The sequence below is a fragment of the Diuraphis noxia genome, unplaced genomic scaffold (genome assembly GCF_037042655.1).
Source record: "Diuraphis noxia isolate RWA-SAM2 unplaced genomic scaffold, SU_Dnox_SAM2 contig0006, whole genome shotgun sequence".
Lineage (NCBI taxonomy): Eukaryota > Metazoa > Arthropoda > Insecta > Hemiptera > Aphididae > Diuraphis > Diuraphis noxia.
Window position 1 is genome coordinate 32,644 of NW_028301716.1, and position 13,098 is coordinate 45,741.

Below are 13,098 nucleotides of genomic sequence, written 5' to 3' on the forward strand. Positions count from 1 at the left end.
GTTGTACTTGAAGTACGCTGAGACCAGTACTACACTGGATTCATCTCTTCCGTTCGGACTAATTTTCGCCTCAGCCACATATTGCGACGTGTGTTGCGCAATATTTATGCATTTAATTCTGTCGCATGTAATAATGATCGCTGCACCGGGCTTGTCGAAATTTGACACCTGCCGGCATTTTTCAAAGTTGACTACTAGGCCGTTTTCGTTTGTTGGTGGCTCTTGTACCAAAATTATGTCTGTCTTTTCTTTGATTACTCGGTCACGTAATTGTTCAGAGGCTGTCTGTTGACCGTTCAAGTTTAATTGGATAATTTTAATGTGATTCATGGTTGGCCGCATTAGGTCAGTCTGCGCAAGTAGACCATCGGATAGGCACAGTGACAACCGATAGGGACAGTATGGTAATGGCGGTTAATACCGACTACCAAACAGTCTCTGTCGCGGTTCAAAACCAGTTGTCCCGCACAACCGATTGCAATACAAATAATAACGGTACGCGAACACGCCCGGACAAAATTCCGACCCCTGCGGTCGAACTCGAATTTCCGTCAGGCTTCGTAACTGCTTTATTAGATTCGCAGGCGCAAAAATCGTATGTAAGCCCAGCCGTAGCCCGTAAATACGGTGCATCACACATTTACGGGCAAACAGGCACAGTCCGAATGGCGGATGGTCACACGGCGTCAACCAATGGCACCTCCACATTCGAAGCTAGAATAGGGGCGCTCAATATCAAATTCGAAGCAACTATTTTAGACAACTTGTATTGCGACGCGTTACTAGGACATGACTTTCTCGTAGATAACGAAGTCTCTTGGGATTACGCCGCGTGTACAATACACATGGGTAGGCAAATTCGTACGTACGTCGACATGCTGGAAAGGGAAGTCACAACCACCCACCACTAGTCTTGACTTTTCTCAATTAGAATTTGGAAACGACAACGAAACTCGCACGATACTTACCGAAGTATTAAACAAATACGCGGTAGTATTCAGTGAAAAAGTAGGACGTACCAAATTAATTGAACATGAAATTTTGCTTAAAGACCCGACACCGATCGCGTTAAAACCATATCTATACCCACAACAGAAACAAAATGCTGTCGACAATATGGTGCGCGATATGGAACTTCAAGGGCTCGTGGAACCAAGCTCCTCGCCGTGGGCCGCGCCAGTAGTTTTGGCAAAGAAAAAAGACAGTTCATACCGTCTCTGTGTCGACTACAGGCGGCTCAACGACGTGACGGAATCCGATGCATACCCAATGCCTGATTTAAATAAAATGATTAGGCAAATGCGGGGTGCAAAAATTTTCAGTGTACTTGACTTGCGGAGCGGATACTGGCAGGTACCGCTCCACGAAAAGGCACGAAAATACACGCCTTTTCGGACACGTAGAGGTCTGTTCCAATTTAGAGTCCTCCCTTTCGGTCTAAAAAATAGTCCAATGACGTTCGTGAGGCTCATGAATGAAGTCATGAGAGGGTACCAGGACGAGTTCGTACAAGTATACCTAGATGATATAGTTGTATTTTCAAGAAACGAGTACGAACACCAGGCCCACTTAGACAAGGTTCTCGAGCGTCTCAAACGGTTCGGACTAATGTGCAACACAAAAAAATGTAAAATCGGTCTTCGCGAAATTTCATTTTTGGGGCACATTGTAGACTCGGAAGGGATACAAAAACAACCGGAAAAATTGGTCTGCATAGACAATTTTCCGGTTCCAAAAAAGGTTAAGGACGTAAGAAAATTTTTGGGAGTGTGCAACTGGTACAACCAGTTCGTGGATAATTACGCGGACTCCATAGCACCCCTAACAAATTTATTGAAACAGGGAGTAAGGTGGAAGTGGACCGATGTAGAACATCAAAAATTGATAGGCCCACCCACACCGCCGACGACCAATTTTGACTTCGAAAGGGACCACATCTTCTCTATACATGACAACCACGTTAGGGACGACACACCACTCACCGCAATCACGCTCGGAAAGTGGCAGGCCGAGGACACTGCGATCCGCGATATGATTGCCAATATCACGTTAGGCGGCCCAGCGCGTAACACACGGAGCGCCAAGTCGAAAATCGACACATATGTCTTTTCGGACGGCCTTTTACGTGTGAACATTGGCCCTAACACCCCCGTCGCGATACCAAAATCCAAAGCACAACATGTGATATGGAGGTATCACGACCACGTCTTATTTAACCACCCGGGTTGGAAAGAGACATACAGGGCGGTTCGACAACGGTATTATTGGAAAGGTCAGAAAAACGACGTGAAGTTATATGTCGGTGCATGTCACGTTTGCGCGTGCACGAAACCACTTAACTCGCGCCCAAACGATCCGATACAACCCAGAACCCCCCGACAACCATGGGAAGTTATCAGTATCGATTTGATGGGACCATATCCACGTTCCAGTAAGGGAAAATCGTACATACTGGTAGCAACCGACTGTTTTAGTAGGTGGACCGAGGCTTACCCCCTAGGCACAGCAACCTCTAAAACAATAATCGAAACACTGGCCGATGAAACTAAAGATATTACTTAGACGGAGCAATTGTCTATAGTAATTAGATATTATTGCCAAGGTGAAATAAAAGAAAGATTTTTAGGTTTTACTCCTTTAAAAAAATTAGATGCTAACTCCTTATTTGTACATATCAAAAACCTATTATGTGATTGTAAAATTGATATAAATAAGTGTGTTGCACAAACGTATGAGGGTGCTAATGTGATGAGGGGACATATTAGTGGTGTTCAAGCACTTTTCAGAAAAGAAGTTCCCTATACTTATTATATTCATTGTAACAACCACAGACTTAATTTAGTATTAGTAGATGTAGCTAAAAATGTAGAAGAAGCCGATAAATTTTTTTTATTACTTCAAGATATTTATGTTTTCATGTCTGGATCAACAATACACAGTAAATTTATGGAGCTACAGAAAAAAGTTGGAAAATGTAAACCTATTGAATTAAAACGGTTATGTATGACTAGATGGTCTTCTCAAATTCATTCTTGTAGAGCCTTAAAATCTGTTTTAGATATTGTTTTGTTGCTTTTAAATAATATAGTTTTAGAAAAACCAGATAGATCTTTAGAAGCTGTTGGTTTATTGAATATGATCGATTTCCAGTTTATATATTTATGTAATGATTTACTGTCTGAAATTCATATTGTTATTAAATATCTCCAAGATGTAAATGCAGATATAAGTTGAGCTATTATTTTAATACAAGCAACTAATGAATCACTTAATAATCTTAGAAATAATCAGGAAGCCCATCACAATTTGTATAAAGAAGTAGAGAAGAAAGCTATTTCACTAAGTATAAAACTTCCATCCGATCAACAACAACAAAACAGAGCCAAAAAAGTGCCTAAATATTTGGAAAAATGTGTATGTACTGTTCAAAATTTAGAGAAACAAAGCAACACATCAGAAGATGATTATAAAGTAAATATTTATAATCTTATTTTAGATAGAATGATTTCTGAAATTGATAAACGATTTATGCATAATGAAAAGTTCTTGAGTAGTATTACAGCATTACATCCACAATCTCCACATTTTTTGAAATATGATGATATTGAACCATTAGCTATACCTTATTCTTCTGATTGCAGTAGTATCAAATCTGAGTTAAATATATTAAAAAATGCATTGAAAAAATATGAAAAAATAAATAATACTTCTATAAACAATATATACCAATTTCATAGTTTTTTGAAGCTTTATGAAATAGCATTTTCTGAGATGTATAAATTGTGTAGTATAGTAATTACAATCCCCGTTTTATCGGCAGCTTGTGAACGCACATTTTCATGCATGAAAAGAGTTGAGAAAAACTACTTGAGAAATTCTATGAATCATGACTTAATGTCCAGTTTAAGTATAATTTCAATAGAAAAAGATGAAGGCAAACAATTAAATATTGATGAAGTTATTGATACATTTTCTAATGCACCTAAAAATAGGAAGATAACATTAAAATAAATAAATTATATATATATACAGGGTGATTCTTTTATCATGAACCAGTAAATATCTCGGTAAGTATTAGGAATTTTAATATAAATTTTTTTTTAAACTTAATAGATTTTACTGTTTTACAATGTGTTATAATTTTAACTACCTCCCTTATTTAGTAAAACACTATAAACTTTCAATTTTCAAATGGAAATACCTATTTTCTATAACGAAAATCTGTAAGCATATAGAAAAAAAAAATTTTAACGTTTACAGAATTTAATTTGAGTAATCCGTTAGCGACTTATTAATGCTTAAAAATTCGTTAAATTTACTGCTACTGGTCAATTTATTAAGCCCAACAGTCAAAACCAGAAGTAAAAACGAAATTAAATCTAAATTTAATGATACCCATAACAGTCATAATCGATAATAACAATAAATTAATAGTAGGTTTAAGTACCATGTACAAAGGTCGTACGAATTGGACCTACCTATCCTATCCCCGCTCTCAGCCGAACATCGAGTGTCGAGTGAACAACGTATAAATATAACATTTTACAATTTACCAAAATGGTTACACAATAAACCACTGGTTACTGATTCTTGGTATACGGTTTAATCACTTATTACATTTGTAGATAAACGAGAATTAACGGTTAATCAACACCACGGTCTTATAGTTTAGGATTATTATCTATAAGCCTTGAATTAACAAATGTCAACATTTAACAGCACGATTGCACGACCATCTTAAATCGTGATCAACATTCCTCAGTAATTTTTGTAGGTATAAGTTGTTGTAATTTGTAAACTGTTTCTGAAAACAAGTGTTTAATGTAAAATTCTCACTACCGAATAGGTATTAATTGTGATTCGTTAAACCTTTGATAAGCGGGAATTAACAACATGAAAATTTGCGTATAGCCCTCATAGACAATATTGTCATGTATTTTTGTATTTTTAAATTGATTTATTGGTTAAACTAATCAACAATCAACTATATTTTTGAAATAATGTTACTATTAATAATAATAATTTTATTTTGTTGTTCAATAAGTAAATTGATATATCAAAGGTAAGTTAAATCAAAGTAACTAAGTAGGATGTTGATTTATTTTATTAATGTAGGACACCTATATGTACACGTCATGCATACTGAATTAATACCTATTGGGTATTGGTAAAATATTCTTTTTAAATATGGTCTTATTTAATTACTGGTTACTTTTTCTGTCTAATTACTATTAGAATAAGAAATTAAATTAAAATACAATGCATATAAGCTGTTCATTTAAGTTTATTTACAATAATATTGTTTTAATAAATGTTCAAATTGATGACCATCCACTTCTAAACAAATTGCCAGTCTTCTAAGTAATTCATTTGTAGTAGCTTTTACTAACACATGACTTGGGATGTTTGAACAAGCATCTTTAATTTTCTGTTTCAGATCTTCTACATTAGATGGCATTTCCTTATAAACTACACTTTGAAGATATCCCCAAAGGAAATAATCTGGTGAAGTCAAATCAGGACTACGAGGTGGCCAACATATTTCTGGACTGTATGTTCCCATCCATTTTGACCCAAATGTTGAATTTAAATACTGAATAACAGTGCCTTTATTATGGGCTGGAGCACCATCCTGCTGCCAAAGTAAATCTTTTCGCCGTGATAAAGGTACATCCTCCAAAAGAATAGGGAGATCATTTTTTAAAAAATTTAAATATTTATCACCATTTAAATTTCCAGAAAAAAAAAAATGGGCCAATCAATCTGTCATAAAAAATACCACACCAAACGTTAATGCCATAACGTTCTTGGAAATTCTTCTCTATATGCCAGTGAGGGTTACCATTTGACCAGTAACGCATATTCTGACGATTCACATTGCCATTATTGTGAAACTTTGCTTCATCGGTCCAACATATCCTTTCCAAGAATTGAGGATTATCTTCAATTTCAACAAGTACCTTGTGTTTTATACAACATAGGTTAATAAGAAAATTTTTAAAAATTAAAATTAAATAATATGTACCTTGGCAACCCAAACCAAGCGACGCTCACAATCATCAAATCTCAAATGCTGTACAGTGTGCCGTTTATATGGATAATATTTATTTTTCTTTGCAATTCTCTGAACTGAACTATAAGAAATTCCTATTTGTTCTAAATAAACAATAATAAACCAAAATAATTGTATGTGTCTATGTTTTTTTTTGTATTTATTTTATTTACTTACTCGATAATAATCTTAAAGATATATTTGGATTTTCCTCAAACGCCTGTAAAACAATTTCTGAATATCCTTCTGTAGTTTTTGTTAATTTTCTTTTTTTTTGATTATTAAAACTCCCATTAGATTTTAAGTTTTGTTCTAATCTTGAAAATATGCTTGAATTTGGGACATGTCTCTCAAGCCCATATCGTTGACTGTATAATAAAACAGCTTTTCTTTTGTTTTTTCCACTTTCCAAAAAACATTCCCACATGTCCAATTTTTCATTTGACGTGTAGAACATTGTGACTGCAGAGATCTTAATACAACTTATTTTGTATATAATTTTAAGTTTAAATACAATATTGGTATTAAAATAATTTTATATTATATTTAATATTATAAAAACCTGTTTTTTGTTATCAAAATCATGAGTAGGTAGGTAGGTACTTATTGTAATTTTTTTTTATCGTATTATACACATTTATATGTATTTTGGATTTTCCTAATAACTGTACTATACATAATATATTTGTATGGGTCTAGGCAAAAATAGCGAAACAATTAACCGCGAATGTAAAAATCGCGAATTGATAATAACGAAAATAAAAATAGCGATTTTTTAAAAAAGCGATTATGCATAATAGCGAAACTGCAGATTTTTATAATTTCTTTTTCAAATACTATAAAACATATAATAAAACTAAAACTTTTACTAAAACTTAAATACTTGATAAAACTTATTTTTACCTGTAATTTCTGGCGCAATTAATACATACCCACTACGTAACCACGGACGTATCGGGTTATCGTCAATGTGCTATCTTAGTTACTATTATGACTATTTTGATATTGGATATATACCGAGATAAGATTGTCAATCGTATTATATTTGAGCTGACACAATTTAATACAGTTGTAGTTCGATAGTGCGTAAATGTGTGTAGCTTGTACTATTTAACTTAATATTTTCGTTCGTTAAAAAAAAAGTGTGCAGTGAAAAAATATTTTAATATTATTTTCAATGGAATTTGTAAAAAGTAATAAAAATAAGGATTTATTATTGTATAGTGGCTTTTTGCATCGTGAAGATAGAAAACAAAATAACACAATATATTGGCGTTGCGTTGAAAGTTCATGTAAAGGTAGAATTATTACGATAAACGGAGAAATTAAAAGTCAACCTAAGGATAACTCACATAATCATGTTCCCGATCCATGTAAAATCCAACGCAAAATGGCTGTGAATAAGATAAAAGAAGCGGCTGTTCATACACAAAATACTCCACATGATATAATCAGTACTGTTCAAATATTACCTGGAGTAGCCGGTGAAATGCCATCAGTTCATCATTTAAAACACATTATACGAAGAGTTCGGACACGTAACCAATGTGCACCACCTATTCCGAAAACCGTGAGTGACCTTAAAATTGCTGATGAGTATACTAAAACGATGAAAGGAGAACAATTTTTAATATTTGACAGTGGAGCATCACAAGATCGAATTTTAATATTTTCGACCGAAAATAATTTAAAATTAATGGATCAATCAGCTAATTGGTTAGTCGATGGAACTTTTAAAACGGTACCTTCACTTTTTTATCAGTTATTCACTATTCATGTACTTATTCAACAAGGTGACCAAACAGTTAGTCCTACCATTTATGCATTATTAACCGATAAATCCCAATTAACATATACGCGTTTTCTTAAATATTTATTAGAAATAAAACCATCTTTAAATCCTACATCGGTAATAATGGATTTTGAAAATGCCTCAATCAATGCATTCAAAACTGTTTTTCCACATGCTGAACAACAAGGTTGTTTTTTTCATTTTTCTAAATGTATGTGGCGACAAATTCAAAATGTTGGTCTAGTCGAAAATTATATTAATAATGCTAACTTTGCTCTTCATATTCGTATGCTAGCTGCTTTGCCCTATGTTCCACCAGATAACGTTATTAATGCATACGAAGAAATTTTAGAAACACAATTTTATGTTGAAAATGAAGACCTGGTAATGCCATTCTTGGATTATTTCGAGGATAACTGGGTAGGAAAAATAACAGGAAGACGAAAAACTCGACGACAGCCAAGATATCCTATTCATATTTGGAATTGTCACTATTCAGCCAAAAATGGTCTTCCAACAACAAACAACGCTATTGAAGGATGGCACAGAGGATTTACATCTGTTATTGGTTCGTATTATTTTATTAATAATTAGTATCTTTAGTAATAGAATAAATATTCTTTAGGAGCAAGCCACCCTAATATATGGAAATTCATAGATGGAATTAAGAAAGTTCAAAATATAGAAGAATTAAAACGAGAGCAATATATAGCTGGAGAACAACCACGGAAAAAAAAAAGTACAAGGACTGTAATAAAAGAATTCATTCATTAGTTACAAATTATAATACTAATGAGAATAAGAACTTCATAAAAGGTATAGCATATAATTTGTCACTGAATGCCTAGATATAATTATATTTAAATTAAATATAATTACCTATTTTATTTAAAATTATTATTATTAATACTATAAATACTTATTATTAGAACTTAACGATATTATAATTATAATGAATGTAATTTAATCTCATTTATAAACTATTTTTATCTATTTTTTATTGTAATAAATATATTTGATTTTCGCTATTATGTATTTTCGCTTTTTTTTACAATTCGCTATTTTTATTTTCGCTATTATCAATTCGCGATTTTTACATTCGCGGTAATTGTTTCGCTATTTTGGCCGGATACCATTTGTATGTTTCATAACACTTAAAGATTAATCTTGTACTTTTACCCATGTATCTTGGATTTTCCTAATTGTTTGTCGGTTCATTGTATACAGAGTGTATTATAACACTAGACAACATTTTAAATTATAAATATATGTATAATTAAATCAATTATTAGTTATTTCTTTATTTGTTAATATTATTGTTATTCTTTAAATACAAATTTAAAAAGTAATTGAGGTTTCTTTTGGTAAAAAAAAAAAACAAATTATAATGAGGATTAGCCATCAAGTAAACTTTAATTTATGTTACTAAGAACATTCTGTATGTATCATAATTGTACATGATTGTACCTTTATAGTTTGGTAATAAAGATATCTGTATACCAGGAATATTGTCACCATTTGGCATTTACCTCGAGAGTTGTTTTAAACATTTTGTTTATAACAAATATTGTTAGCTTTTGGCTTTTACCTTGAGTAAGTACCTAAAGAATTGTTTTCGAAAATATGTCTGTCACATCAACGGAAAGTAAGTTAACGGATAATGATTATATATTGTCACGTTATTTACATTACAAATCTGTTTGCAAAAAATTTGTAAAACACAATGAAGATTTAGAACAGGTAATTATTTTCTTTACTATTAGGCAGTGTTGTGAAAAATACTTTTAAAAAGTATTTAAGTAATATTAAAATTAAAAAATTAATAAAAATTAAAATAAAGTATTCAAAATACCTACTTTTCAGAACTATTGGAAATAATCTTCAAATACAAAAAAAAATCTTTTTAGTTCTGAAATAATTTTGTATAGTCAAAATAGCATTTAAGTACTTCTAAATAAAATATTCTAAATTTGAATACTTTTACTCAAATACTTTACAACGCTGCCATTAGGGCTAACATTTTAAATTAATAAATATTTTAGGAACTACATACAACTAAGAATAAGATGGAATTGAAAAATCTAGAACTGAATGATGCTTTAAGTCTTTTAGATGAAAAAAATAAAGAAATTGATGAAATTAAAATTGAAATGGTATGTATATTTACATACAACATTATTCTGACCTATGCTAATCCGGAATTGTATTTTATATAGGTATGGAATATAATTAATTGCTTTAAAAATGTTAGTTCACTTATAAGTTACATTTATGTAAAAGAATTATTTTTAAAAATGTTAATAGTTTTTAAAATAATGATTGGTTTATGATAAAACAAGCATCTTGTATAAGGGCCAACCCTACATCAAAATAGTATAGAAATTTAACAAATATTATTTAAAGACTAATGTATTTCAATTATTAACAAAATACCTTATATGTATATGTATATTGTATAATTATTTAGAAAAAAATTCAAGCTAAAAACCATTCAATGCAAAAGGATTATAACCAAATTGAAATAGAAAATAAAATTTTTTCAGCTGAGATAATTGATCTAAAATCACAATTAGTAAGCAATAAAAACAATTGTTGATGATAAATGTATAATAATTTATAATGTTTTTATAAATTAAGGAAGAAATGTCTCTATCAAATAAGGCGAAAGTATTGGCTCTGGAAACGATCAAAACAAATAATGATCCGCAAGTCTCCACATTTCAATCTCCTGCTAATAAAGGGAGCATAGAGTCAAAAAATTTGAGAAAAGTATGTGAATTTATATAGATAATATTTACCTTAGGTAAACCTAAAGGTAACATATTTTAGGTTTTTAATAATAAATATCTATTTGTATTGCTAACATTTTACTAGTGCGATTCTTGGTGGTGTCCTAAACATTCCGATTTAGGTACAAATAATTAGTAAGCAGTTAGACATCAAAACAGCTAAAGATAAAGAAGAAATTGATAAAGCTCTAAAACGGCAGAAGTATTGGAGTAGTCAAGGACAGGTAATTCATTCATGTACAATTTTTTTTTAAATTTACTATCATATTGTTTTATGAACAATTATGTATATTTGAAACAAAATTAATTGGGCTAATAATTATTTTTAGATTAAAAAAAATAATAAGTAGGTACATAACCCTAACTAGAGTTTACTACTTCAAAGTGTTTTCTTTTTAACATTTTAAAACCAAATAAATACATTTTTTATAATTTAATATCATATTTGTAAGTAATATTCTACCTATAATAATAAGCTCATCATACACGTATATTATACATATTATTTTGTATATTTTTTATTCATTTTTTTCTTAACATAATGTTTATACTTTGATTAAAAACTTTTTAGATAAGATGTTGCGTGATTGATCGAAAAACAGGAGTTGACACACATACAAAACCACCAAATTGCTGGATTCAATTCAAAAATGGTCTTAATTTGTCTGAGAAGTTTGAAAAATCTTTAAACATCACAAACAATTGTGTAATATCTTCAGATGAAGAATTTTAATTTTTATTGTTTTAAAATATGTATTTAATATACAATATAATATGTATGTACATTAATTTAATACATAACTTTACTTAAAAAAAATTAATACAATATTAAACACATATTTATTCATTTTAAAATTAACAATTTTAATGTAGGTATTTAATTAAAAAATAATTCATAAATATGTATATTTTACTAGAATTCAGGACTTAAAGCTAAGACTAAAGTAGTTAGAGGTCTATTCACACTTTTTTTTTTTTAGTTTTAAATTTGTTGATGCCCTTCCCATTCAATGATTTCTATTCATTAAAAATAAATAGTAATCTATGTAACCATTGGCAGTGGCGTTAAAGGCAATGATCTTGTTTGTGCCAATATGGCAAAATAGCAATAGTTGTCAATCGGTCATGTTAAGTTTGTTTTCTTATTGCTTTTTCCTACTGTAAATTTTTCCCATGTTTTCGTGTCACCTACCCTGCGGATTGTGTTGGTACTCTCTTGTTTTTTGTATTGTTGTGCAGGTGACACTGTTATTCTGTAGCGTCCCAGCATACAGGAGGACAACCGAATGGTGTTGAGGTAGATGGATTGAGTGTTATAAGTATAACAACTTGATTTGTGATTAATTATTAGATATTTATTTGATTACTATGTAAATAAAACACTTTTACTGCACAAAATGATTTAATTGAAAAATATTCTAGGTCCGAATAATTAAATTGGACTGGTGTCTGGCGTGAAGGTGCTTGCTCTGACTCTGGTGGCTCACGTCTGAATTGGGTCTAATCGGGGCTCTCCTATATAGTCCATTAGTCCTACTCCCTGCGTTTCCTCTCCTATCGATAAGATAAGTATGTGTCCATGGCCTAGTCGCGCAAAAGCGTACGTGTGTAATTTTATGTTATCGCAGCTTCCCACGCTCGTGTGACCAGTCGGTCCACATCCTGGTTATTCGTGATACGTAATCTCAATAACCAAATGACATTTAAGCCTCTCTTTAGGTGTGCCCGTTTATACTACGATTTCATATTTAGCGTTTCGTAGAATTAAATTTAACGACGCCGACACTGCGATTTCATCTCGGTTATCATATTTAACATATCGTAGAATTAACTTTTACGATGCCGAATTTCCGAGAAATCTAGGAGTTCGGCCTTCGACACAGCTATTGAGGTCCTAAACTAACATAACTGGTTGGCGAAATCGCCATTGATAATGTTAATGAATGAACATACTTCAAATGTACCATAAATTGATCGAGTTCAGCAAATATATCTTTACAGATAAAGCATATTAAATCCATCTTTTAAATTAATGGAATTATTTTGACAAATTATTATACATAAATATGTTACAAAATATTGGTTTGAAAAAAAAAAGAATTAATAATTTAATAAAAAATAATAATAATAATAATATTAATATATAATTACTAAATTTTACTATGAGAATTTAAACAGTTAAATTAGAAATTAATGATGTCAGAGAAGAACATTTAACGTCACACTCATTATGAATATCATAGAGAAATTTTTGTAAAAAAGTCCAAACTAAAATAGATTGAATGGGATACTGTAAATTGAACACTTGGAAAATTTTAAAACATGTGTCTAATGCACGAACTATGTTATACAATTTACAATAGGTGTTGAAATAATATAAATAAAAGTCTTTTGTATCATCTAAATCAGCTCCAACAATGCAAATTAATGGTTATAGTTTTTCTTTTTTTTTTTTGTAAGCGTTG

General features: G+C 31.1%; 2 protein-coding genes across 2 annotated transcripts; both read left to right on the forward strand.

The window, feature by feature from the left end:
- Positions 1-2,748: 2,748 nt before the first annotated feature.
- LOC149054418 (uncharacterized) lies at positions 2,749-4,011 on the forward strand. The gene is made up of 3 exons (XM_089230022.1): positions 2,749-3,149; positions 3,282-3,640; positions 3,821-4,011. The coding sequence occupies exons 1-3, from the start codon at positions 2,749-2,751 to the stop codon at positions 4,009-4,011; spliced, it is 951 nt and encodes a 316-aa protein (XP_089086148.1).
- Positions 4,012-7,158: 3,147 nt separating this feature from the next.
- Positions 7,159-8,673, forward strand: LOC149054419 (uncharacterized). The gene has a single exon (XM_089230098.1). The coding sequence runs from the start codon at positions 7,230-7,232 to the stop codon at positions 8,436-8,438; it is 1,209 nt and encodes a 402-aa protein (XP_089086224.1). The 5' UTR covers positions 7,159-7,229; the 3' UTR covers positions 8,439-8,673.
- The last annotated feature ends 4,425 nt before the right edge of the window (positions 8,674-13,098 follow it).

Bases quoted from the DNA above. Each gene is read 5' to 3' on its own strand.
- LOC149054418 (XM_089230022.1), top strand. From the start codon at position 2,749: ATGAGGGGACATATTAGTGGTGTTCAAGCACTTTTCAGAAAAGAAGTT. The intron at 3,150-3,281 runs GTTTATATATTT...TAATAATCTTAG, and splicing joins TTGAATATGATCGATTTCCA to AAATAATCAGGAAGCCCATC. The intron at 3,641-3,820 runs GTAGTATCAAAT...TTTTATCGGCAG, and splicing joins ACCTTATTCTTCTGATTGCA to CTTGTGAACGCACATTTTCA.
- LOC149054419 (XM_089230098.1), top strand. From the start codon at position 7,230: ATGGAATTTGTAAAAAGTAATAAAAATAAGGATTTATTATTGTATAGT.